The 26,048-nt window shown below is 45.6% G+C and overlaps 1 protein-coding gene across 1 annotated transcript; it reads left to right on the top strand.

The window, feature by feature from the left end:
• Positions 1 to 559: 559 nt before the first annotated feature.
• LOC142967710 (nesprin-2-like) lies at positions 560 to 25,799 on the top strand. The gene is made up of 20 exons (XM_076107204.1): positions 560 to 2,268; positions 3,148 to 3,303; positions 4,881 to 5,039; positions 6,219 to 6,385; positions 14,587 to 14,749; positions 17,396 to 17,586; positions 17,762 to 17,912; positions 18,230 to 18,412; positions 19,028 to 19,165; positions 19,262 to 19,456; positions 19,864 to 20,176; positions 21,792 to 21,928; positions 22,049 to 22,211; positions 22,313 to 22,524; positions 22,623 to 22,824; positions 22,885 to 23,057; positions 23,644 to 23,835; positions 24,521 to 24,595; positions 25,199 to 25,251; positions 25,589 to 25,799. Exons 1-20 carry the CDS (start codon positions 2,032 to 2,034, stop codon positions 25,797 to 25,799), a joined length of 3,471 nt encoding a protein of 1,156 aa, XP_075963319.1. The 5' UTR covers positions 560 to 2,031.
• The last annotated feature ends 249 nt before the right edge of the window (positions 25,800 to 26,048 follow it).

The following is a 26,048-nucleotide window of genomic DNA, read 5'->3' as shown; positions in this document are numbered from 1 at the left end:
AACAACCAAACAGTCTTGATCCACGTGTTCAGGACTGTTTGTTGATTCAGATTAAGATCACTCATCACTGCAGGCAGGAACAAAGCAGCTGCCTGGTGCTGATGTGAGATTTAAGGAAGAAAAAAAGACTTCTGCTGATTACATTTCATTAAAACAGAAGAGGAAGAGTGCTTCCTTTCTGCTCATTTGATTACCACGGAAAGATGAGATTTGAATAGATTGTGAGTGAAGATACAATTAAAGGGAGCAGTAATCCCTTCACTCAACGATCACAGCTCCTCTTCCCTTCCTTCTCTCCTCTCCTTTCCTTTTTTAAAAATCACCTTCAACCTTTTCTTTTTCTTTCAGCACACAGAGGTGCTGTTCCAGAGGTACCAGTGCAGCTTCATCCACACTCTGGAAGTCGGCCGGCAGCTCTTCTCCATGGGGGACGAGGAGACCCAGACCCGGCTGCAGACGGACCTGGGAACCCTGCAGGAGGAGTGGGACAACCTGCACAGCCTGCTGGGCCGGAGGACGGAGCTCACCGAGGAGATCGTCAAGGTACTAAAGCGATGCGTTCAGGAACATCTTGTTAATCTCAGTCGGCCGATTCTCTGAAATGATGGATGTGGTTTCTCTCCACAGTCAGTGTTCTCCACCGCCTCTACTTGTGTCTCTGTGTTGGTGCTGGTTTTTAATGGGGCTTGGCTTGGTTTTAAGTGACCTTATTTGGATCTGGTCTGGACTCAAACACCAAGGTCCTGGTCTTGGACTCGGCCTGAAATCAATCAGTTTGAATGGTCTGTTGTCAAGGCAGAGAGGACTGCGTTTAGTTTTCTGGAGTTTTATGATTTGTTTTATTGACAAATTATTAATTGTTCAATTGGAAATAAATTGATGATGAAATTGTCAGTTGCAGCCCTTAGTCCATATTTATATATAAAAATATATATTTTTTTTTATCTCTATTGAAAGCAGTACTGTATATAACATTGCAAACATTAAAGATGCAATCATAGAGCTTTCTCTGAACTCAGGATTTCGTTTCCTTTTCTCTCTAAATTCTGCTTTATTTTTCTGTCGGCCACGTTTGTAAGAGCAGGTATCATTTGACACAGTAGAACAATCTTGGAACAGATCTTCTCAAATATCGCCCTCCTTTGTGTGTGGCTTGTGGTTTTTCTTTTTATTCTTTTGTGTTGGATGAGACCAAACCAGTGGCCTCCAGCCGGTTACGTCAGAGGGTCACAGATGCCACTGGACATCTGAGTCACAGTGTCCGGCAGCGAGAGTGCTGCACTGTTGGTCCCCTGAGACGGAGACGCCATCGTCCTCTTATTCTGTGATTCAGTTCTATCGGATATTTATCACAATTTAACGGTCCAGTCTTTCCAGTGTCTCCTCTGCTGCCCCGAGGCTGCAGGTGCAAAGCTGCCAGACACAATTCTCTCTGCGTTTTTGTTTTCTCAACGTGGACAGACGCATGTCTGAATCCTCCATCTGTCCCCTGTAGCCATGGGCGGATTATGAGACCAGGGGTCCCTGGGCACAGACATGTCAGACATTTCGTGTCTCCTTGAAGTTGTTTTGGTCTTTTTGTTGAAGTTTTAAGTTTCTACGTGGTCATTTTTTGTTTCTTTGAGGTTGTTTTGGTCTTTTTGTGTCTCTTTGGAGTAGTGTTATGTTTCTTTGTTGTCCTTTTGTGTCACTTTGAGGTTGTTTTGCCCCTTTTCATAGGCGTCCTGAGTCTCTTTGTTGCTTTTTGTGTCTTTTTTCAAGCTGATTTGGTTTCTCCGTAGTGATCTTTTGTTTCTTTGTGGTCATTTTGAGTCACGTCTTGGTTGATACGTGTCTCTTTGAGTACATTTTGAAGGTGAAGGCCAGAGGGGCCCCTGACACGTTGGGCCCCAAGGCCTGTGCCCAGTAGACCCGTTCAGTAATCCATGGCCTTTAGCTTCTGAAGGCTTCTGTTTCTCTGACAGCAGCCAAGTTAATCCAATCTGCTCTAATTAATGACAGTGGACACGTTTAGAAAGACAAAGGAGTGTGATGGCCCTCTGCTCCTTCTCAAAGCCAATCAGCTGTTTAAGAACCCAGAGCATTGATCTGCATGATCAACAAGCCTTTCAAATGTTTGTTTTTTATTTGCGTGTGTCTCAGAACTGGGAGTGCTGCGAGTCCGGACTAGCAGACCGCACGCTGCAGCTGAAGGACCTGAAGACCAGACTGAACCAGTCGATGCCAGAGTTTGACGATGAGCTGCTGAGCGCTGAGGAATACAACAAGGTAGGTCTGCAAACAGCTGGTCAACAGCTGGCTCAACTATATGTTGAATTGTTCTGTCCACTGGCAGTTTGTTTCATGCTAAACATTCAGTGGAGGGTCAGAGTCCCTCTGCAAGCAGCAGTGATCTCATTGGCTGAGTTAAACCACAGTGGGTGGAGCTAAAGGCTGATTAATTGACCAAATAAGTAATTGGTAATTACATTTGATTTAGTTCTTCTTAAAGAGTGGAATCATTTGAACCCGATTTTAACCCAGACAAAAAGCACGTTTCCCAAAATGTCGAGCTACTCCTCTAAGGTTTCGGGTTCATACTCTGCTGTGCATTCATCGTACTGGGATTATGTTTACGTACTACGAGTATCTAATCTATCACTACATATATCACAAGCTCATATTCATGTAACTTTTCATGGTAATTAGCCGTCATAACTGCCTCTTTTTTAAATATACAAACAAACAAACAGACAGACAGATACTTTATTGATCTAAAGGGAAATGTTTGAGATGGAGGTGATGCAGATGTAGACGTTTGATCAGGACATCAGGAAACATTGTAGCCTCTTTGTTCCAAGAGAGCAAAGCCAAGTTTGACTCAACTCATCCTCTCTGACCCATCACAGTCTTGATCCCCCCCCACCCCACCCCTCCCGCAATCCCCTCCTCCCGCCCCCCTCTCTCACCCCTCCCCCGGCCCGGGCCTGCAGCCTGTGGCCCTTAATCCTCTCTCTGGGCGGGGAGAAGGAGAGAGAAAGAGAAAGGGGCCGGACAGAAAGAGACATTAGGGAGTTGAGAGAGAGAGAGAGAGAGAGAGAGAGAGAGAGAGAGAGAGAGGGGGTCCCTGACGGTTTGTTGTGGCGGTTGGTGTGTTATGGTATGCAGGAGAACGAGGACTCGCTGGAGGACTGGGCTGAGAGCCTGACGGAGCTGAGCACCATGAAGACTGATCTGTCCCAGTACATCATCGCCGACGACGTCCTGCTGCTGCAGGAGCAGGTGGAGCACCTGAACCGTCAGTGGGAGGAACTCTGCCTCAAGGTGAGACTGCTGATGAACTAAAGCTGAACCCAGACGGGAAGTTCTGATCCGGCATCTCGGCTCGTCCTCGATCACAAGCTGCTTCTGCTGTTTATCTACTTTTATTTTGCTGCATCACTTGTACTTGACAGAGTAAATCACCAAGTTCATGTGCATCTTTGCTTAAAATGTTTTAAGAAATATGTACTTCGCGTGTGATCAAACTTGAATCAAGTGCAGTTAGTTTGAGTTTCATAGAACGGCTCGGTGAAGAGTGCACGACACCTCGTCACGCAGTTTCCTTTAAAAGTTTCTTTACGTTTTCGTTTCAATGGATCAATCAAGTTGAAATATTCCAGAGGTCTTGTGCATCATTTTATACACTTCTCCCCTAATTCTTCAGGTGAAACTGTTGGATCTCTACTGACACTGAGAATGAACTTCTATGACTTTGCCCAATGTTTTGCTGCGCAGCATTAGCTGCTATCGACTGCCCTGCTGCTGCACAGCTGGAACAGCTTGTATGTTAAGTGACGTGTTATTTGTCACCGGTGGCAAATGCTAACTTCCTCTTCATGTCCTGAGAACAGAGAGACCATATGAAGTGCACAGTGACGGTGCAGGAGCAGACTCACTGGTCGTCTCACGTTTTAAACCGTTTTTTAAAATTCCTCCTGTTTCTTTGGGACTACGTTTGAAAACCAAACCACAGGCCTGCTGGGTAATCATTGAAGAGCTAACATGTGTAACCAGCACAGCCCAAACACTCTCACACTTTGTGTTTTGTTAGTGAGTGTGTGTGTGTTTGTAGACAGCAGCAGGTCAGATGAGACAATCTAGCTCCTTTAAACTGCTCCAGGACGAAGACACCGAGGGAGGGGAAGTTAGTGCGTTGACTATAAAGCTCCTTGTAGAATCATTCTCTTTATTAAATCTAAGTTTTCTTCAGAAGACAGCTGTCATCTGACATGTGACAGTTCTGCAGCATGTTTGCCACCCTGCGTTTAAACCTCAGAGTTCACCGTCTCTTTGTCTGTGTTCTGGTCATTAGTGTTAAAGTCTGAGCCTCTAATGAGGACTTAAGTTAGTACATCTTGTGAGTCGTTTTAGGGAGATGGAGGAGACCAACAGGTGTGGGTGTTGGGGGGTTAGTTTGGGTGTGAGGGTCATTGTGGGGAACAGATGGTGGTAGGAGAGGCTTCAGGAAGGAGAGCTTCTGTAGTGAAGTGAGTCTGGGGGAGGGGGGGGGGGGGGGTAGCAGGGATCATACTCACTTTGACTTTTTACTGAGTCTTTGTTTGTGTATTTACACTTGTAGCCCGGTGTGGCCGTGTGCTGCTCAATACTGGAGGTGGGAAAGTTCACCCAATAGAGTTTGTACATCCTCTATTCCTTTCCTTGCCTCCTCTCCTCACGTCTTAATCTCGCCCCGCGGGAGATGCGAGCAGAGGAGGCGAGGAAGAGATACGAGGAGAGAGGAGTCGAGGCGACGGGTGTATAACAAAATGAGACATTTATCCTTTTAAAGAGACTAAATATGACATTTGTTGACATTTATAGCAATGAAGCTTATTTCCTCTCTGTCCTCTCTGTGTCAGGTGTCTCTGCGTAAACAGGAGATCGCAGATCGCCTGAACGCCTGGATCATCTTCAACGAGAAGAACAAGGAGCTGTGCGAGTGGCTGACGCAGATGGAGAACAAGGTGGCGCACAACTCCGACCTCAACATCGAGGAGATGGTGGAGAAGCTGAAGAAGGTAGGAGGCTGCAGCAAAGACACGCCCCTCTGTTGCTTAGCCACCGTTTACAGGGAGGATTGGATTCATGTCAAGATGTCTGTGAATTCATCATCCTGATGAGCTGATAAGCAAAGTTCACTGAGTGAATGAGACGCTCATTGTTTGGTCGAAACCATGAACCAGCTGAGAGAGATGTAGTTTCAAACTGGCTGTAAACGCAAGAAAGGACATTTACAACACTTTGAAGTGTTCATTCGTAGTCATGGAATTTGAAGATTGCAATTTCCAGGCCTGGAGAAGTTTCGGAAAAATAAATAAACCCGGAAAGTTTTGGAAAATACATGGAACTTATCTTCACGAATACCGTTATAATAAAGTATATCTAGTTCAGGTGAGATTGACTGAGAACACATCTGTATTACTGATGTCCTAGTATCCTAGACTTTTATTCTTATGTTTCATGAATACACGTTTCACAGAAAGAATGGTCATTAAAGGTTGCATCAAAGTCATGAAAGCAATGGTAAAAATGTGTATGAACCCTATGTATGTATGTATGTATGTGTATGTATATATATGTATATATATGTATTTTGCCTCTCTGTTTATTTTGCTCCGTCACGCTGCACTGCTCTCTGTGGGAGGACATGTCCGGCTTTTCAAAAAGCTCTGAATTCCCCCCCGATTGTTCAAGAGACAACAGCTGTTTGAGCCACGCGGGTTTGTTTTGTGTTGAACTCTGATGCTTTTATCTCTTACTTATTGCCCTGACGGGGGGGGGGGGGGGGGTTACATTGAGTGTCTCCTGCTCCGGCACACAGACTCCCGGCAGGAGTTGTGTTTCCTTTCTGGCAAACTTCCAAAGTCAGAAGCTTTCACGAGGTTTTCCTAAAGTGAAGATGAATCAAGTTAATGGTTTTACAAATTCTAGTAAAATAATTATAGGTCACATGGAGTTTTAAGTAAGCACACTTTCTTTAAGTGAGGCTGGTTTTTGTTTTCAGTGAATGTTTCATCTTCTGTTTCTTCTTACGTGAACCGTTGAAGCCATGAAGACGAGACTTAAAGAAATGATGATATGTTCATTTACAAATCCTTTAGACGAATGATTCAATGTGTAATTCATGTCTAACACACTGGTGGTTTGAGATGTGAACGTGCTGCTTCTTATTCCTGCTCTTTGTGTTTCTCCGTCAGGACTGCATGGAGGAGATCAACTTGTTCAGTGAGAATAAAACCCATCTGAAGCAGCTGGGAGAACAACTCATCACAGCCAGCAACAAGACGAAGGAGACGGGGGTCAACGACAAGCTGACGGACGTCAACGACCGCTGGCAGCATCTGTTTGACCACATCGAGAACAGGTAGGAAGAGACGAGATGGCGGGGGGAGCGGACCGGGGAGCAGTTAATGAGGCTGTTTGAGGCAGATTTTAGCTGAATGAATTCATGAGTTTTCATGTTTTCAAGTAGAGACTCTTGTCTTTCTTCCACTGTAGTCAGAGTAGTGTTGCGGCTCGTAGTATGGCGATGGCACGGTCTGTTGGTCGCTCGCCTTGTTTCATTGTGAACAACTTTGTGACTTTGAAGAACAATTTGAGCTTCAGCGTCTCAACGTTAGCATTTAGTGTATTAGCATTCTGCGTGGTATTAGATTCCACATGCCATGTATGTTGCATGCTATCTAAAGATTGTAAGCATGCTTGGGATTTCACAAAAAATATATTAATGCTTCTCAATTATAAGACTCCATTTCCCATAAAACCCTTTGATATTTCCTTCATTATAAGGCATCACAGACTCACTGCAGCAGTTCAACCTGTGCAGCTTTATCTGCGTGTTGTCGGTGTCTCCTCTGAGAACAGAGCACAGCTGTTGTATTCTACTGCAGATTAAAAAGTGACATTAATATTAATCCATAAGTGCAAATCCCATCCCGATACACAGAGCAGTGGTGGCTGTTTGCTGGAAGCTGCTGAATGCTTTGCTGCTGTTGAGCTGAAAAGCGTCCGCTCATGTTATCGTCCTCCTGGCCGCGTCACAGCTGCCCTTTGGATCTCTCTTTAGAACGATGCACGCTCTGGGACGGTCTCTCCTGGAGGACGTTGGTGGTGCTGCTCTCGGTTGTACACATGGAAAGTGATGAAGCGGTTGTAGTGAGAAGTCCCAGCCCTGCTCACTGTCTCTCCTCCGAACACCAATCATTGCGTAACTCAGGCGAGATTGTTGCATTATTGGGTTCTTAAAGTTATGGACATTACTGTTGCGACCGAGGCTGTATTTATGTCACAGATTTGGACTTTTGGCTTCTCCTTTTGAATTTATACCATAATATGAATCTTCTGCTTTGATTTCCTGGATAATTATGTGTTGTCAACACACAGTTGATGTCAGAAGCTCTTTGCTCTCTTTTAGAAACTTTGCTTTCTCACAGTCAAACAGCAGAGTAATTATTCCTGCAGGGTGGATGCAGGGTGGCGGAGTGCACAACAATTACCGCTACATCTCTGGCCAAACAACAGGGCGGAGAGTTTTAACTGACTTCTGCTCCTGATAATTTGTCTGTTTAGTGACCGTAAAGGACTCTATGTTCATAGATCCACATTGAATCACAGCAAAGTGAACTGAGTCAAGCTGAGTGGACTGTTTTCATGGAGCCAGATGGGTTAAAGCAGTCAGGGGGGGGTGGGGGTGGGGGGGGGCTTATCCTTCATGGGAATGACTGACGTAGATCGGCCATATGGTGGCTGCTTAGTGACCCCGGTTACGCTGTCTGTCCTCTCGGTTTCTCTCACACTTTGATATTTCATATCCTGACAAATGTGTCTTTTGAGACTCTTTGAAGAATCTCTGACATAAATGATCATTTATACACAGAAAGATGCAAAGAGCCGGCCTGGAGCTTGTGAGCTTGTGATTTACAAACCTAACTCCAGTTGTTTCTGAATGAAAGTGGTGCGTCTCCGTGCCGGTCCAGATGTTTTGTAGATCGATAGATTCTTTATTTTCCTTTCGCAATGAAACTCGCCACAGTGTGTACGAGTGTTGTTACGACACTGGAATCTCTAACTTTGATGCAAAACCTTCAAAAACATCAATATTCGATACCACGCAGAAAAATCGAGGGGATAGGATTTTAGATTTTTATTAAAAGATAAATAGCGGTGTGTGTCAAGTCACAGCTGGTACTTGTGTATCGATACGGTTCACTAGTCTGTAAAACCTCACATAAATACATTATACACCACAACATGAATAGTAGAATATAAGCTCCTTTTGTTTACGTAGAAGAAACCTCCATGGACTGTTTTTAAAAGCATTCCTGTACCGGTGTAGCCGGTGAACTCTGTGTTCCATTGAAAATCACATCGTTCAGACTGTTCTGGTGAACACAAGCTCACGTAATGGCCCCTTTAATGTGGAAACGTGTAAAAACATCCCATCTACTGTGGACACGGCCCGAGGAGGACCTCCAGTCAATGCACATATTGACAGAGGAAACAAGGTGGACGAGGGTCTGCATCGTGATGATGAGATGCGCCCTCCGTCTTAAACAACAGCGGGACCGGAGTGGAGAGGGAGAGCGTGACACACAATAGTGGATTTGCCCCCCCCCCCCCCCTCAGGGACTGACCAGCATAACGAGGCTAAGCCGGTTAATGAGGCACGAGCCTCCAGTCTGTGACGGAATGTGCTGCTGTCACACTATTAATGTAGATGTTATGATGCCACAGCCATGGACAGCACCTGTTCAGGTCGGTTCAGTTCACCCAAAGGTGCTGGATGGGGTCGGGGTCGAAGCTCTGAGCAGGCCAGTCCAGCTCTTTATGGACCAGGAGAGGGGCTTCCTCACTATGTTGACTAATAGTTGGAGGAACACTATTGTCTATAATATCATTGCGTGCTGAAGCATTGAGATGTCTTAGGGACCTCAGTCAGGAGAAGGTTTGTGGACAGCCGTGCGTATCTCTAACCTATCAGCACTTCACTCAATATGTGTCACATGCTTCATGTTATAATGATCATCTTCTGAGGCTCAGGGTCAGTAGACTGCAGCCGCTAAGCTGATGAACGTGGGGGGGGGGGGGGCTGCTTAACACGACCAGGGAACCATCGCTCCATCGTCTCGTCCATGTTGTTCTCCTCAAAACCTCCAGAGCAGTTTTAGGAGCAGCTACAGGATGAAATGAGATTATTCTGTGTTTACAACCAGCCCAGCAATTCATTAATGATGACCAGCTTCAAAGAAAGTAGAAAGAAAGAAACAGGAAGTGCAAACTGATTCATTTCCTGGTTTCCCAACTCACCGCTGCATTACACTATGAACGTCAATCTGCAAAGTCTCTCTACTCTTAACCCCGTCTGCATTTCACTATTCACCTCCATGTTATCCTCTATCTGCCCAACATGAAGAGAAGTCGTTTACTTCACAGACATGAGGTCTGCAGTAATGTGTCACACGTTGTGATAAGAGGAGCTGATTCAGAGTCAGTGACGACTGCCCCTCAGCCTTTTGTCTGCATCTCGCCGAACTAAGTAACAGCAGCTGAGCGCTGAGGTTTGACTTGTGGAGGGATTAGACGCGTTGACACTGGCCCGCCGCTCGCCTTTGTCCCCCAAAACAAACCGGGTGCTCCGTCACCCGGCGCAGCAGCTGCCGTCTGCTGACACGGGCCTTTGTGCTGACGGGCCCTCGGCCTTTGGGGGCCACTGGGGGGTGGAGGTGGGGGGGGCACCGTCCTCTCTCGTCATTGTCTAAATAAGACGCACGCAAGGCAGATGTTTTTCCTTAAAACACACTGTTCCTCCTCACACCTGGCGCAGCGAACGTTACTTAAAGTGTCACACTGCGGGCTTTTCTTTCTGAGCTGCAGTTTGCTGAGTCGTTAATTTCAAGTGGAGCTCTTACATATTATTGAGTGTTTAGTGTTGTTTGGCAGTTTAATGCTGATGAATTAAGACGACGCAGTTCTCACTCACGGCTCTCTTTTCAAGAGATGGTGTCGGTTAACACGTCGGTTTGTTGAGTCCGAACAAAGGAGGAAGTCGTGTGTGTGTGTGTGTGTGTGTGTGTGTGTGTGTGTGTGTGTGTGTGTGTGTGTGTGTGTGTGTGTGTGTGTGTGTGTGTGTGTGTGTGTGTGTGTGTGTGTGTGTGTGTGTGTGTGTGTGTGTGTGTGTGTGTGTGTGTGTGTGTGTGTGTGTGTGTGTGTGTGTGTGTGTGTGTGTGCGTGCGTGCGTGCGTGCGTGTGGGGCAAATAAGGTGATTTAGATTCCTGGTGTTTAGACGAGATGACTGACTCCTGCCCTGCGGACTGAAGGTTGTGTTATTCTTCAGTTGACTGCATGTCAACTGAAGATGTGTGTTTTTGGTATAAAGCTTCCAACACATCTGGATCCTGAAGCCACTTTAAGACGTTCAGCTTGTTAAACAAATGTTTTGACGCCCGAGAACCTTTTACACAAAAGTCACGCTGGTAAATGTGAAGACGGTCGGATCGGGTAACGTTTCAACATCTCTGTCAGATTAACACAAAGAGGCCGAATACACAGAGAGATGCTAAATGTTCATTTATCAAGAGAGCTGTAAAACTCCATACCTTTTATGAACTTGCGAGAACATTTGAATTGAACATGCACTTTCAATTTCTGTCCACACCAGCTGCATGAAAGCATGAATGAGTAGACGATAAAAGCACGAACACAAAGCATGAGAAGAAGTAGGAGGAAAGATACAGATAAAGAAAACACTCAAGTGAATCTCTTTAATATTGTCACATGATTGACATTATTAAAAACTGTCTAGCTTGCCATCGTAGTAGGAAAGTAAAAAAAGACTTGCACCATGTTATGATTTTTTTATTTATGCTTATGATTGACGATTACCTTATTCAAGCCTGATTGTTTGCTTTGCACTAAAAAGATGCCTCCTATCTGCGATGGATATTAGGCATAATATTGTGTATTGTAATTATTGTGGCCGGTATAATCGTCTCATGTATCGCGCCACACCTTTGTCCTTTCAGTCCATGCTGGTGCACTGCATGGACATTATGAACGAGGCTGCAGAACTCTGTAATACATAAGTGATGAAATGTAGGATGAGAACAGGTATCGGATGATTCGGGGAAGCGGTGGCGAGTCTCCTTTTGGGCTCACGGTCGTTAATTAAGGATTCAACAGCAAGAATACTTCAATTTAATGAACTCATTCTGCCCGTCTTTTACATCTCGCTGATGTGTTTTCAGACGTTTCTCTCACCAGCTGCTGAATATCACGTGATCTCTGTGTCTCGTGTCTGAATCCAACCATTACTGTAACAGACAGATGAAGAGCGGCGATGTAATGTAGGCTGTGTGTCTGAAAGGGGCTTCAGATTTACGGTTTCTTTCTCCGTACTTGTGTGCCATTCCTCTTCCTCCTCCTCCTCTTCCTCATCCAAACCTCCTTCATCATTCCCTCCTGGTGATGTATCACTGAACCCCAGGCTGGTTTATTGGAAATGGAAGAAGGTGGCAGATGGAGGTTTTCTGCACACTGAGGCTCCCCCGCTGGCCCTGTTGGTCCAAACACACTGCCAGCGATCGGCAGCTGCACCTGTACTCAGCTCTAGAGCTGGACTCACTTTAATGGGCTTCTGGTTCTTTGTTGCTGCTCGTTGGCTGTTTGTTGTTGTTGTTATGTGATATTAGAGTTTCACAGATGTTTTGTTTCCATCTTGAAGATGTACTTTTCTCCTCATAAGTGCCCCAATGAAAGTCTTTGGTCCTGTTAAGCTGTTCATCCAAACATACACATAAAAACAGACAGTTGGACATATAAACACACCAAACGTAGGATTGGTGCATTAACAAGTATTTTATTTTTTACCAACATTTTGTTGCATTCAAATTTACTTTGTGATCATTTAACATTTTCTTTCAAAAGTGGAATTTTGAATATATTTTGTGGATTAAAAAAATAATCCTGCACTGATTTACTCTTCAGTGACATTCTGAGGCAAAGCTTTATTAACTATAAATACATAATATTTATCGCACTCACATGTTTAAACTCTCAGATTAAGGAGAAAAGAAGAAGAAGAAGAAGAAGAAGAGGGTACAAAGACAATAATGATGTGGGACTGAATAATCATATTAACGATACAAATGATCAAAACATGAATCGATAATGAAAATGATTTGGCTAGCTCCTGTTGCTCTGTGTCCTTGAGTGAACCTGTCACTGCATCCAGATGTTTGGCGAGAGGAGGAGGAGGAGGAGGAGGAGGAGGAGGAGGAGGAGACAGGCGGACTGCAGGGGAGGAAGGGGAAGGGAGGGATGGAGGAAATGGGGGGGTTGTGCTTGCTAGCGGACGAGCCATCACCATGGAGTAGCCTCCTCTCACCAGCCCGTAAGTACCTTTCGCCCTCATCGCGACCCGGCCAGCATGAGACTGAGGCGGGCGGATGAAAGGGGAGCAGATCGGGTGTTTTGTTGTGATAAAGAGGAGGAGGAGGAGGAGGAGGAGGAGACACGAAGATCAGGAGCGAAGGGGGATGGGCTGGGCTTTTGTCGGTGCAGGCATGTAGACATGCAGAGTCATTCAGAGCAAATTGAATTGAGACCGCCGGCTCCCTTCTTCTTGTGTGTGTCGGAATTTAGGTGGCAGCTTGGACGGCAGGTGTGTGTGTGTGCGGTTGTGTGTGTGTGCGGTTGTGTGTATGTGTGTCGATGCAACGAGCACCACACATACCATGATCGCAGCACCATGTCTTATATGTCGCTGATGCATCTCTCCGCTTCGTCGTTTACTGCCACATCCTCAGATACTGTAGAGACATGAAACGCCTGCACACACACACACACACACACACACACACACACACACACACACACACACACACACACACACACACACACACACACACACACACACACACACACACACACACACACGTGTGCAGCTGCATCAGGAGCCAAAACACATCCCTACAGTGTCTGCTGTTGCAGCATCTGAGATTGTTGTTGCTTGTTGCTGCTGTGTTGCATCATTCTGCTTACATGGATACCTGGAAGCATCTGAAGCGTACACACGTATCTCCAGTTATTGAGGTCATTAATGGTAATGTGCGTTGATCGTTGTGATCGTTGTGCACATCTTCAGATGAACTATTCAAAGTCATTTATAAAAGGCTCAGAAAATCCCCATAAAACCTTTTCTATTGTCTAAAAGAAGCATTTCTCCAAGATATAAAACAAGAGTTGTAGAAAGGCAAAACCTTTGGGTTGTTGACGGGTCATTTGAGCAGCGCTGGCCCTTTCTTTGCTCCTGTGATTGAGCGTCAGAGAAAAACGTTTTTTCAACTCAAAGTGCTGAGAAAGTATCCTCAGGGTTCCCAAGCATCCTAGAAAACCGGGAAAACAGTTGACCAATATTCCAGTCATGGAAAATGAGAGAATAAGTCCAAATGTCCTGAAGAATCTTATTTTCCTTTAGCTGAGAAGGACCTACTAGTCTGTCTATCAGAACAGGTTGAACTTGTGTTCAGGATCAGATCAACGTTTGAATGCTGGTTTGTGTACGAGAGTGCTGTGAACAGGTTCTTATGGAAACGCTGTGAACACGTCACATGCTAGCACATGGTGGTTGGACGTCAACTTGAAAATCGGAATAATGTCAGTTATACATTATCCTTCAAGTGTAGTAATCAGTAGGTCACTGCTGGCTGGTAGCTCTCTTTAATATACAATGTTAGGATCAATTTGTCATAATTTCTAAGCACGTAGGATCTGATTTCATGGAGAAGGACTTCCTTGCCTCTCATAACAGCAAGATCATCACTGGAAATGTCACGGAAAAGTCCGGAAAAATATTTCTAGAACAGAGTGGGAACCCTGATCCCCCACTGCTAAACATGTGGTTGATCTTCACCGTCACGATCTGAACGACGTAACCTACAATATATATTTTTTGGAAATGACAGACCTCCAGACAGAGTGCAATCCACACACACACACACACACACACACACACACACACACACTGGAACTCAGCGCTCTCACCGGCTGCAGTCACATGACGGTGCAGTGTCGCCCTCTCTGCATTGTGCTGGTCTGTTAAACGATGTAGTTCACTGACCTGAGAGCTGAACTGGAATGCAGTCTCTCCACCCAGACATCCCCCGGCTCTCAGCTGGATGTAGGTCAACCCGCCGCTCCGCCATAATGGCCCCCGTTGTGTCATGACGTGAGAACGACAGCGAGCACTTCCCAGACTCTGACGAAGCTGCGGCGTAGAGCCGAGCGTCGCGCTAACCATGGTTCGGGTGATGGGTGTGATTGTCGCCGTGGGCAGCATGTCTGCTCTGGGAAGTGAGGGTTGTCTTCACACTGCATCGCACAGTGTGTCTGATTATTTTCAACTCTTATGAGACATCTGATGGTTTTAAACAGGAAAGATTTTGCTTTTTTTGTACACCAATGGAGCTCTGATACACACACAATACTTGTGATAGATAGATGGAGGAAAATATGCGATAACAATTATACAATCCTTCCTGTAACGTGACGTTTTTCTCTCTCGGCAGGGTGAGAAAGCTGAAGGAGACGCTGGTGACGGTGCAGCAGCTTGATAAGAACATGAGCAACCTGCGGACATGGCTCTCTCGCATCGAGGCGGAGCTGGCCAAGCCGGTGGTCTACAACGTCTGCCACAGCGACGAGATTCAGAGGAAACTGTCCGAGCAGCAGGTGGGCCAAGACGGAGTAGTTCTTGTTTTATGGAGCAGCATATTCCTCAGTCATGAGAGTTGTGGTCAAATATCTAGTAGAAGAGAAAGTGGAGTTTCCTTTAGTTCAGCCTCTTAGTGATGAAGACCATGAAGTCAGCTGCTGTTCAATACAGAAGCAAAGGGGAGAAGTTTTCTCAGGCCACCGTGGCTGAGGCTGATTGGTTTTGTTGTAATTAGAAGCTTTCACCAAAACCATGCTGACAGAAACCAGGGAGGTCTCCGGGACAAACAGAAGAAAACGTCCAAATGGTAATTCCCAGCGGTCCTCAGACCTCCTACCTCTATATAACAACCGAACCCGGGCATCGTCCAGGTGACATAAAGGCTTAAAAAGCTTTGAGGCAGACTGGAGACTCCACTTTGAGGGGAGACACCACATGGCACTTTGAGGGGAATTTTAGGGGCAGGGAGTATAGCTAGTGATGCACGCCTGCTTTTAAACCGTTTATGTGACGGCCACCCCGTTGTGGTCCGCAGCATAATAACAGAAGAGTAGAGTAATGCTTGCTGCAAAGTAAAATCTCAGCAAGCAGCAGCAAGATGGATATTTGTGAGGGAGCTGTCACACTGGGCTGAGAGACGGTAAATGCACTCGACAGCTCGGCCTCAGCCGGCGGCCCAGAGAAAGGAAATGGACTTTCACCAGTTTGTCCGTTCTGTATCCTACCGAACTCTGGTACCTTCCTAACAGGAGAAAGGTTTCTTGGAAAGAGAGGCGGTGGATGGATCGGAAGGTTCAGAGAGAGACATATTCAGACAGAGGAAGAATGAGATTTGATCTTTGGCTGCATGGTCAGAAGGATGGAAGCCTTCGGCTATCGCTCTGACATCAGACGAGCCTCTGGGGTCAACGGATATCGGGGCCAAAACCTCCTTTTCCTTGTGCTCATTATTTACAGTCCGAATATCAGCTTGAGATGCATAACTGGAGTTGGAGTTAAGAGACGACGTGTACGACCAGATTGCTTCAAAAGTAGCCTGTTTACGAGCTAATTTTAAAGAAATAAAAAGCTAAACTATTGTCAGACGACAGCCGGTGGGTTCCCCGATGCATCGCGCCTCTTTTACTCTCCACACGGACTGTTTATGTGCATTCAACCACGCACCACAAACAGATTCACGCATCAATGCAGAAAGCTGTTTTATAGAGATTAGAATAGAAGTGAGATGAATGAATGAATTTGCCAAAGTCACAGCAACATATCAACTCAGACAATAGTGCTCAAAAAGCACAAACTAAATGTAGCCTTTTTTACAAAGAGCATGACATGAGTAAATGGCGGGAAAATCAAAAGAATCGCTGGTGAAATGATCGCTTCAAAAGACCTTAGTCGACAGTTCCACCCTGATATTTATAACCTTTGTGATCTGTCAGCATGTATTTATAGGAACAAGAGTTCTCATCTGACTGTGCCGCTGTCTGACATGTTGTCAGACCTTCAGCCTCTTTATGATGAGCTGAGGCCGCAGTATTTGGATTATTTGCAGGGTTGATATTTGTCTGTATAGTTAACACGAGGCTTCATTCACCGACGCTCCACAGCATGAAACGGTAACGCCGGGCTGCATCTGAACGATACAATCAATTACATCAAAACAAATGACGGTTGTCCAACTTTTCCCCAGAAACTCAGTTCCTCTACCGTCACCGTGTGTCCATGACAACATCTGTTCTATCTGCGCTGACTTCGGTGCAGACACAGGAGTATTTTAAGAACACTTGGCTCTGAAACACCACAGCAACCGTGAACCAGAACCACGGCTGCGTCATTATTGGTCATCGCGGTGTTTTCTGAAAAGCTTAACATTTTCTTAGATTTCAAAGTGCTGTGCTCCGCCCAACACATGTCAAACCGAGTGCTTCCTGCAGACATTTCTTTGTTCATTGTCAAAACCTGCAGGTTCGAGGAGAGTTTGGATATTTCTTGCTCTAGTTTTATGATTGATTTTGAGGTCGGATGCACTTAATTTCACAGAATGATAATAAAGGAGGACGCTGGCTCATTAGTTGAGGCGCTGAATTATCTCTTTGCTAATCATTTTCTCTCCTCTCAAAAATACTGAAATATTTGCAATGTGGAGAGTGACAGAAGAACAATATACGCCTGAGTCTTTAACAGCCTGTCTGGATTTGGACGCGGACATATCTGAGGAAAGAGTTTATGAAAGAGAGGGAGAGAGACGTGTGACAGACACATGAGGAAGAGATACAGAACAGAGCCGGGGTGAAAGCCAAAAGAGAGAGATGCTCCCTCAGAGGAAGGCTGCAGCGCTCTCCATTAGTGGATGACGGACGGCTGAAATGACTCCTGTGTGGAGGGGCTCTTTAAGCTTTCATCTGTCACCATGGCAGCCCTGGAGAATGGTAACTGTGAACAAACGAGAGCCGATAAAAGTGCTGTCAGGCTTCACAGGGAGCTACACACACACACATACACATACACAGGCTGCCAGGCTGGTAATCAGGAAGCGGCTTTTGTTTGCCATATGGTCACTTTATATTTTGAGTAATTATGATATCGTTGTATTGATGAGCAAAAACTCGCCCAATAGCTGAGCTGCATGTGAGTCCACGTGACTCAAACTGTGCCATTTCCACCCGCAGGATCTGCAGCGGGACATCGAGCAGCACACGGACAGCGTGGCGTCGGTGCTGACGCTGTGCGACGTCCTGCTCCACGACGCCGATGCCTGCGGCGGCGGCGACTCCGAGAACGACTCGATCCAGCAGACCACGCGCAGCCTGGACCGACGCTGGAGGAACATCTGCGCCATGTCCATGGAGAGGAGGATGAGGTGAGCGGTCACAATTAACAGAAAGCTCCCTCTGAAATCTTTATTATGTCATCCCAACAAAAAACACAATACCCACAAACATAATATCATCATTGGTTCTGTTTCCTGCTCCAAAGTTGCTCAGGTTTTCTCAGTTGACTTTACACAAAAGTGAAAGGATCCCTGTTGCTTTCAGGATTGAGGAGACCTGGCGTCTCTGGTGTAAGTTCCTGGACGACTTCTCTCGCTTTGAAGACTGGCTGAAGACATCTGAGCTCACCGCAGCGAACCCGGACTCTGCCGACGTCCTCTACACCAGCGCCAAGGAGGAGCTCAAGAAGTTCGAGGTCAGGAGACAACCCCTAACTATGAATTTTAGATATTATTATTGATCAGAAGGGTCATAGAAAAAGTTGCAATTACAAATCCGTCTACTACTTCAGCACCACGGACAGCGTCATGGATTTACCGAGTCGCGGCCATCGATTCTGTAACTTTAGATTCTATTCTTCAAAGCTGCAGATTGATGCACTGCATGTGCAGATGTTCAGACGGATACATTTCTGTCTCTTTTCACTCAGTGCAACACAAACTAAAAACTAAAACAATAATTCTGTGGCTCCTCAACAGAGTAACTCATATTTCCTCTCCGTTCTCTCGTCAGGCGTTCCAGCGGCAGGTTCATGAGCGCCTGACTCAGCTGGAGCTGGTCAACAAGCAGTACCGCCGCCTGGCCCGAGAGAACCGGACCGACGCCGCCAGCAAGCTCAAAGTCCTGGTCCACGAGGGGAACCAGAGGTGGGACAGCCTGCAGAAGAGGGTGGCGTCTGTCCTCCGCAGACTCAAGGTGAGACGGGGAAATCAACACAAACAGTAGCAACAGATCGATGTATTTGCTGATGCGTGCGTCAGCAACCTGCACGCATGAAAACAAGTACGATAGAAACCAGAGAGCAAAACATCAGCATGTATCAAATCCTCCCAGCTGATCCTCCCAGCATCTCCCTGCTCTCAGCTCTGCTTTAAGCCTCCAGGATTGAGGTCACTTCTCAGACGGTAACGAGGCTGGAGGCGTCACGTTGGCAGGAAGCCGTTTTTCATCGCAGCATTTGGCGCCGAGCACATGGAGTGTGTTTATGTTGCTTCGTGAAGGTTGTGTGTGTGATCAAAGAATCGAGCTGATTGGTGCTGGTTGACCTTTGCGCGCTATAAGCGATATTTACATCCAGGGAATGTGCAGCAGACCAGGGTCAACAGTCAACAGTTATCTTTAAAACTTGAAATCACAAATTAGCCTCAGAAGGCTTTACAAGGAAGAAACCTCAGGGAGAACAACTGAAGAATGAACAACATAATAAAGTAACATATCAATCCATATGACAGAAACGATACATAGATGACTTTAGCTAAACTAAACAGCACTTGAATAATGGCGTCCGTCCTCTGCTCTGTGCTCCTGCAGCACTTTACCTCTCAGAGAGAAGACTTTGAGGGAACGCGTGAGGGGATCCTGGTCTGGCTGACGGAGATGGACCTCCAACTCACCAATGTGGAGCACTTCTCAGAGAGCGACGTCGAGGACAAGATGAGGCAGCTCAACGTAAGTTAGCACACACGCTTCTCATTTTCAAACCTTTTATTAAAGACAAACAAGCGTTCCTAAAAACTCAACTGAGTCTTTTGCTCCCGTCTGCAGGGCTTCCAGCAGGAGATCACCCTGAACACCAACAAGATCGACGCCCTCATCGTGTTCGGGGAGAACCTGATCCAGAAGAGCGCCCCTCTGGACGCCGTGCTGATCGAGGACGAGCTGGAGGAGCTGCACTCCTACTGCCAGGAGGTGTTCGGCAGAGTGGCTCGCTTCCACCACCGCCTCGTCAACAGGCGCCCGGTCAGTACTGCATGCTGTGAACACAGTCCACATCAACGTGTGCGTTCATCAATGATATGGTTTCAGGGATTAAGTCATCAGCACATTATTCTAATTATTTATTCAAAACGGTCTTGGCTTCCAACGTGACACAAAATAATAATTTAATAATAATTTATATTATTGTAATCATAAAAATATGTATTATTGCTTAAAAAGATAAAAGTGAAATGAATAAAACTAAACAAAGAAGTTAACAATACTACTCTAATAGACTACTAATGAAAATGCATAATAATTACAATAGTAATAACGATAATAATACAAATAATAACAATATTTTGAAACCTTTTGTTTCAGAGAAAGACTGTTGATGTTGTGTTTAAATTTAAGTGAAATTGGAGCTTTCTTCTTCTATGGTTTTGAAGGTTCTGGAGGAGGAGAGGGAACTGTCAGACCGGGACACCGACCTGGACGACGCAGCTGATCTAACCAACGGAACGTCCTCCTGGGAGGAGGCGAGGAATGAGGAGGAGGAGGAGGAGGCTCCAGCAGTGGGTGGAGTCTCAGCTGGACGGCAGGCCGTGTGTCACCTCCTAGTGCCCCCTCTGGAGCGGTCGGGAAGAGAGACCCCCGTCAGCGTGGACTCCATCCCACTGGAGTGGGACCACACTGTGGACGTGGGAGGGTCCTCGTCACATGAGGACGACGAGGACGACACCTACTTCAGCGCCCTGTCAGGTGATCACTGCTGCTTTTCGATATTTACCTCAACATGTCCGAGTTTATGGCGATATAGTGTCTGTTTGCGGATCAAATTTACATTTAGGTTTTTGCTTTCTTTTATTAAAATTCCTCCAGAAGTTGAATCCTTTCCTCCTCGAACCAGTTAGTTTATTAGAGGACGTCTTTGTGAGACGAGTGCAACCAAACAAACGGTCTCCTGTAAAGTCTCTCTCAATGCAGTAAACACCTTGACGTTCCTTAACTCAGGGAACCTTTCAAAGGGATTCTGTGAAGTAAATCCCTCAGCTAAGGAGAAGTTAAGCCTTAAGTGTCAAACTTAAGGTGTTTTGTGCAACCAGACTGAAGTGAGATCAAGGATCATCCTGAAAGTTATATAGGTTTTAAAAATGGTCAACGAGAATGACAAATATTATCATGTTGTACTCGGCTAAAATGAAAATGACTTTCACTTTAAATGATAAAGTTTAAGTATTTATTTATTTATGACCCATTTTTAACGACGATGCCTTCAGTAGGAAAACGATGAGCTTGGGGCTGAGAGCCACAGTCATGGTAGGAAAGTCTAAAGGTTAATGCGGACTAACGTGTTGTTCTTTATCAGATATCAGATATCACCAGCGACCCTCTTCAAGTCCTCGTCACTGAAATTACAAATTTGACGCAGATCTTCTCTGCGTCTCCGTTGTTCTGATGCTGAACGTTCCTGAAACATGAAACATGACTTCATGACTTGTGCAGAGCTCCGCCCTTTTTCCAGAGCGGCCTCCAGACACCGCTGACCTCCACTCTCTCTTACAGACGTGAATGTCACAGAGAGCTCAGAGTCCTTTGTTAGAGCGACTGTCGGAGCAGCGACGGCTGCCTCGGGTAGGCGCTCTGCCTCCTGCATGCTGTGTGCTCACGGACCCGCATTCCATCTCCTAGCAACCCCAAACCCACCCAGCTGTACCTCACCTCCCCGTCCTTCATCTAATCCACAGAAACCTTGCTTCTGCCACATTTGTACCTCAAGACACAGATGTGGCTGTGCACTAGAGCTGCAAAGATTCAATTCATCAGCAACTGTTTTGTTAATTGGTTTGAGTCATTTTGTTGGAAAAAAAATCCAAACTGCAGCTTCTTAAATGTGAATCTATTGCGGTTTCTTTACTCTATGACAGAAAACTGAATATATATTTAGTGGACGTCATCTTGGGCCAAACAACTTAATGATTAATCAAGACAATAATCAACAATGAAAATAACTGCCGCTCTACTGTGCACCACGACAACTTATCATGATATTATTTATGTTGATTATATCGTTATAACAATTGTTTACAAAGGTCGAAACTTTATAAAACTTGCATGACGTGACAGTGGATGCTATTTATCCATTTGTGTTTGTGATGCTGTTCTTTGCATGTCTTTGACGGATGTTTTGTGTGAATCACGAGGCTGAGTGATGAGTCTGATGGTTCTAGTTCTCCTGTTATTACTCTGTTCTCTCTTTCTCTGTGCTTCATTTTTGAATGAACCTTTCTGGGTTTGGCCCCCCTCTCTCCTTTTCTTCTTTCTTCCTTATTATCACGCTGCCTTCGCTAAACTTTTCCCTTTTTTCTCTCCTCAGTGAAGTCCATGACCGACCCACCCAGCTGGCACCAGCCCGGCTCCCCAGAGCGGAAACGGGGTCCCCGAGAAATCATCCGAGGTCTGAACTCGTCTCCCACACACACCACCAGTACTCCCTTCCACCAGCAGGGCTACGTAAGGACACACACGCATCAAGACCTTTGAAGACTTCAAGTGTCCATCGGCTAAAGAAATTTAAGTGTCTTTGTTTTTCACTGAAGAGGTGTGTGTTATGCTGTGTGTGTGTGTGTTCAGGCTAAGCTGATGTCGGAGTGCAGCGGCACCATCAACAGCGTGAAGAGGGTGAAGCTGATCCTGAACGACGAGGGGGATCTGGAGGATCCGGGTCTGACCAGCAGCACGGCCGACAAGCAGACCAGCACAGGTACTCTGACGCAGATGAACGGCAGCGTGAGAGGTCTCATGTTTTAGGAGAGACGCAACTAAAAAAGTGGTTTAATGAGAATCTTAAATCCTGAACACAACAAAGGACCACAATAACAACTGCTGACTCTGCAGGTGTGATCGAGCGCTGGGAGCTGCTACAAGTGCAGCAGTTCAGCAGCGAGACGGACATCAAGCAGGACCTGGAGCAGTGGCAGAAGCTGAACTCTGACCTCTGCGATGTCACTTCCTGGTTGGGCCGGGTGCTGCCAGAGCTAGAGAGGCTACAGCGCATCGAACCGTCCACCGACATCCGAGACATCGAGGTCAACATCAGGAAACTAAAAGTAAAACACCAACAGCACCGGGTAACCACGCAGGACAGTCCGATGACGAAAAACACTTCATCTCATCTTCTTCCTTGTCTTTTTTGTATTTGTTATAGGAGATGCAGAAGACCTTCAACAGCTACAAGTGTCTGATGATCTCCGCCAACCTGAGCAGCCGGCATTTCCTGCGGGGCGACAGCGCCGAGCTGCGGGAGCTGCAGGACGCTCTCGGCTCAGCCAATCGCAGCTGGACGCAGGCCTGCGGCGGCCTGGAGAGCTGGGAGAGGAGGCTGCACTCTGCACTCATGCAGTGTCAGGTCAGACATCCTCTGGTTTTCACGTGAACACATTTGAGTTTATAATAATTACTGTGGTTCAGAACATGTGATGAACGTTTAAATGACCTCTGTGTTCTTCTTCAGGAGTTTCATGAGACGCTGCACTCTCTGCTGCTGTGGCTCGCTCAGGCTGAGAACAAACTCTCTGTCGTGAATGTCGTCGACCAGTCGACGCCTCGCTCTGTCCTGCTGCAGCACCGGGACACGCTGACGGTGAGCAGACCACCCATCGGTTCATCATCACTGTCTTGAAATACTTTTATTATTTATTCTTTTATAGCGCCCATAAGCATTTTTCCAAACATCTTCCAATATGTCCGAGTCTGATTTTAGTAAGCTAAGGGAAGAGGTTTCCAACAGCTGGTGATGGGGGTTATGGGAGATGTAGTCTTTATTTTGGCACTAACAACAGAGACAGAGCTCATCATACAAAAATCTTTGTTGAACATAAAGAGGAAATACTTAACATTCCCTAACCCATAAATGGAAGGTAATGGAAAAGCTATTTACTGACTTGTTGAAAAGTGCTCTTCTCTCAGGTTAACAACGGGGATGACAGCTATATTTAGATTAGTTTAAATTGCTACATAGAGTTCAACCAAGAACAAACATAAATGTGCACATGTTCACTTGCTCCTCATTTGAAAGACATTGTTTTACCATCGAGCCTGCTCCAGAGTCAGACCTTGTTCATTAGGATGTTATTCTTCTGGTGAACTCTCACCTCCGTCTGTCCATCAGACGCGTTCAGCACCTGCTGTGTGCTGACTGCTGTGCTCTCTGTCGCCCCCTGCTGCAGGCTCTGCAGGAGGAGCTGCGTGGCCGCCAGCGGGAGGTCTCCTCGCTGCAGGAGATCTCCTCTCAGCTCCTCCTGGAGGCCACGGGGGAAGACAGCCTGGAGGCCAAGGAGAAGGTCCACGTCATCGGCAACAAACTGCATCTCCTGCTGCGGCAGGTGGCTGCTGACCTGAGCACGCTGCAGGGAAGACTGGTGGGTCCATTTGACTGCTTTAGCCTCAGTCTGGTTTGACTCTGCTGTGATTCTGGTTTCATAAACTGATGAGCGGCCGTTCTTCCTGCCAAAAAGTGTCAGAGTTAGCTTCAACATTTTGGATAATTTTTTTCTGTATTTGTGGCAAAATGACATTTGAGTTATTGTTATAAATTAATATCTCACTTAGCTGAAGCTTTCCAACAAAAACTTTACTGTAATTTACTGTAAGACTGTGATTTGGTTCCAGTTACAGAGAAATGGAGACAGCGTTGATTGTAATTTAGAGAGTATTTTAGTCAGTAGAAATCTCTATCGCCTAAAACACAAGCAATACTTTTAATGTTAAGTGCAACTTTATTATCAGTGCAGCTCAGGTGGACACAGAACAATTAAATAAACATTTTGCAGAGAATTTTGCAATTCAAAATACATAAAACATAACATTTGTATTAGTAAATGAGTAATGAAGGAACATTATCTTGGGTTGAATGATGCCAAATTACAGAGAGTTCTTTCTGAACAACGTTTTGGAAATGATTAGAAAACCCTTCAGAAGTTACAGACCCGTAAAATGGAGCATCTGTTCAAATACCAGAAAGCATAAATGAGCTGCTGTCAACAGTGCAGTAACCTGGGACCTCTGTCGGTCTCATCTGATGTGTGTTTGCTGTCTGTGTCTCAGGAGCGCTGCTCAGCCAGCTCAGAGGTGGACGGCATCGGTCTGGGAACACTCGGCTCTCCTCTGCTGCTGCACAAGGTACACCTGAATATTTACCTTTGGTGAGACGAGTTAAAGTCAAACTAACGTTGGGTTTGGTTGTTACATTTTAATGTGAAGGAATATTGCCTTAAAAAGAATTCAGCTTATTTCAAGTAAAACCTGTTTTACTCCGTATAAATACTCAATTACAAGTGAACAGTCTGCCATAAAAACGTGATAAGATTTCGAAGCAGGTCATCCAGATGTTGGATAAAATTTCAATCAGGCGTTAGTGAGATATCGTGTTCACGAGAATGGAACGCACAGACGGATAACTTTCACACATAATGCCTCCGGCCGCGGCTTTCGTCTTAGCTAAGCCATAAAAATGTGAAAAAAAGAGCAGTAAAATGCAACATACACATTAATGTAGCAGCAATATTAATCCAAAACCATGATAGTAAAACATTAAATAAATGTTAAATGAGTACTACCTTAAGTACGTTGTACATAGTAAATGTTCTGCAGGCTGTAGTGCTGGACCTTTACATTTCCCACACATCTAAAAACCACCGCAGTCATCGTTTTCTGTCGTAGATGATCGTTGATGTTTTGAAGGTAAACACAAGTCGTGTGTCTTGTTCTTGTTTGTTGCTTTAGGAGGAGGCTGCAGGTCTACAGGCAGCTACAGTTGGACAACCAGTGACTAAAAGGTAACGTTTACAAGCTGGAACGGCACTTTTTGTATTGTTAGATTTTTTTAGAAAATGAGCTTCAGGGTTTAGTTCCTCCAAATGAAATATAAACATTTCAACAGATGTGTCTTCGTAGAGAGATGTCTTTTTTTACCGTAGATTATGAAGTAGTTCCAGTGAACACAGAATAACAACATGGGAATTTCGTCAGTGTGAGGAATATTTGAGACGCAGTCTAAAGATCCACTCAAAGTCCACAAGAGCTTTTTCAAAGTTTATTTGTTGTTAAACTGCTGTTGCAAAGTCAAAAATGAACATCCACCCTCAACCATCTGCATCATCTGTCCCCATCCAGGGAGGGGAGGAGGGATTCTTCCCCACGGCGACCCTTCTTCCACCGGGTCCTTCGAGCTGCCTTCCCCCTACACCTGCTCTTCTTCACGCTGCTGGTTCTGGCCTGCCTGGTGCCTCTGTCTGATGAGGACTACAGCTGTACGCTGTCCAACAACTTCGCCCGCTCCTTCTACCCAATGCTGCGCTACACCAACGGCCCTCCGCCCACATAAAAGCTGCCAAAGCCTGATCAATCATGTGAGCTTGAAATCAAAATGGAGCCTTGAACAGTGTTAATGTGCAGGTTCAAAGACACTTCTCCCTTCCACAAAAACGAAGCCCCGCCCATCAATTTTTTTTTGGTGTATTCCAAAATATATTTATTGTTTGTGGAGTTCCACAGTTACAAAAAAAGAAGCCATATCACTGGTTCGTTTGAAAGTTTTGTGATTTTTAAATGTAGTTTATCGTCCCCACCAAAC

The sequence above is a fragment of the Anarhichas minor genome, unplaced genomic scaffold (genome assembly GCF_050575085.1).
Source record: "Anarhichas minor isolate MPS153535 unplaced genomic scaffold, ASM5057508v1 ptg000038l, whole genome shotgun sequence".
NCBI classification, from domain to species: domain Eukaryota; kingdom Metazoa; phylum Chordata; class Actinopteri; order Perciformes; family Anarhichadidae; genus Anarhichas; species Anarhichas minor.
The sequence above is the reverse complement of the archived record's forward strand: the minus strand, read 5'-3'. Positions and strand labels throughout refer to the sequence as shown.

Coding starts and splice junctions, on each gene's coding strand:
- LOC142967710 (XM_076107204.1), top strand. CDS start 2,032: ATGGCCCTCTGCTCCTTCTCAAAGCCAATCAGCTGTTTAAGAACCCAG. Junction 14,750..17,395: donor GGAAACTGTCCGAGCAGCAG/GTGGGCCAAGAC, acceptor TTCCACCCGCAG/GATCTGCAGCGGGACATCGA. Junction 17,913..18,229: donor AGGAGCTCAAGAAGTTCGAG/GTCAGGAGACAA, acceptor TTCTCTCGTCAG/GCGTTCCAGCGGCAGGTTCA.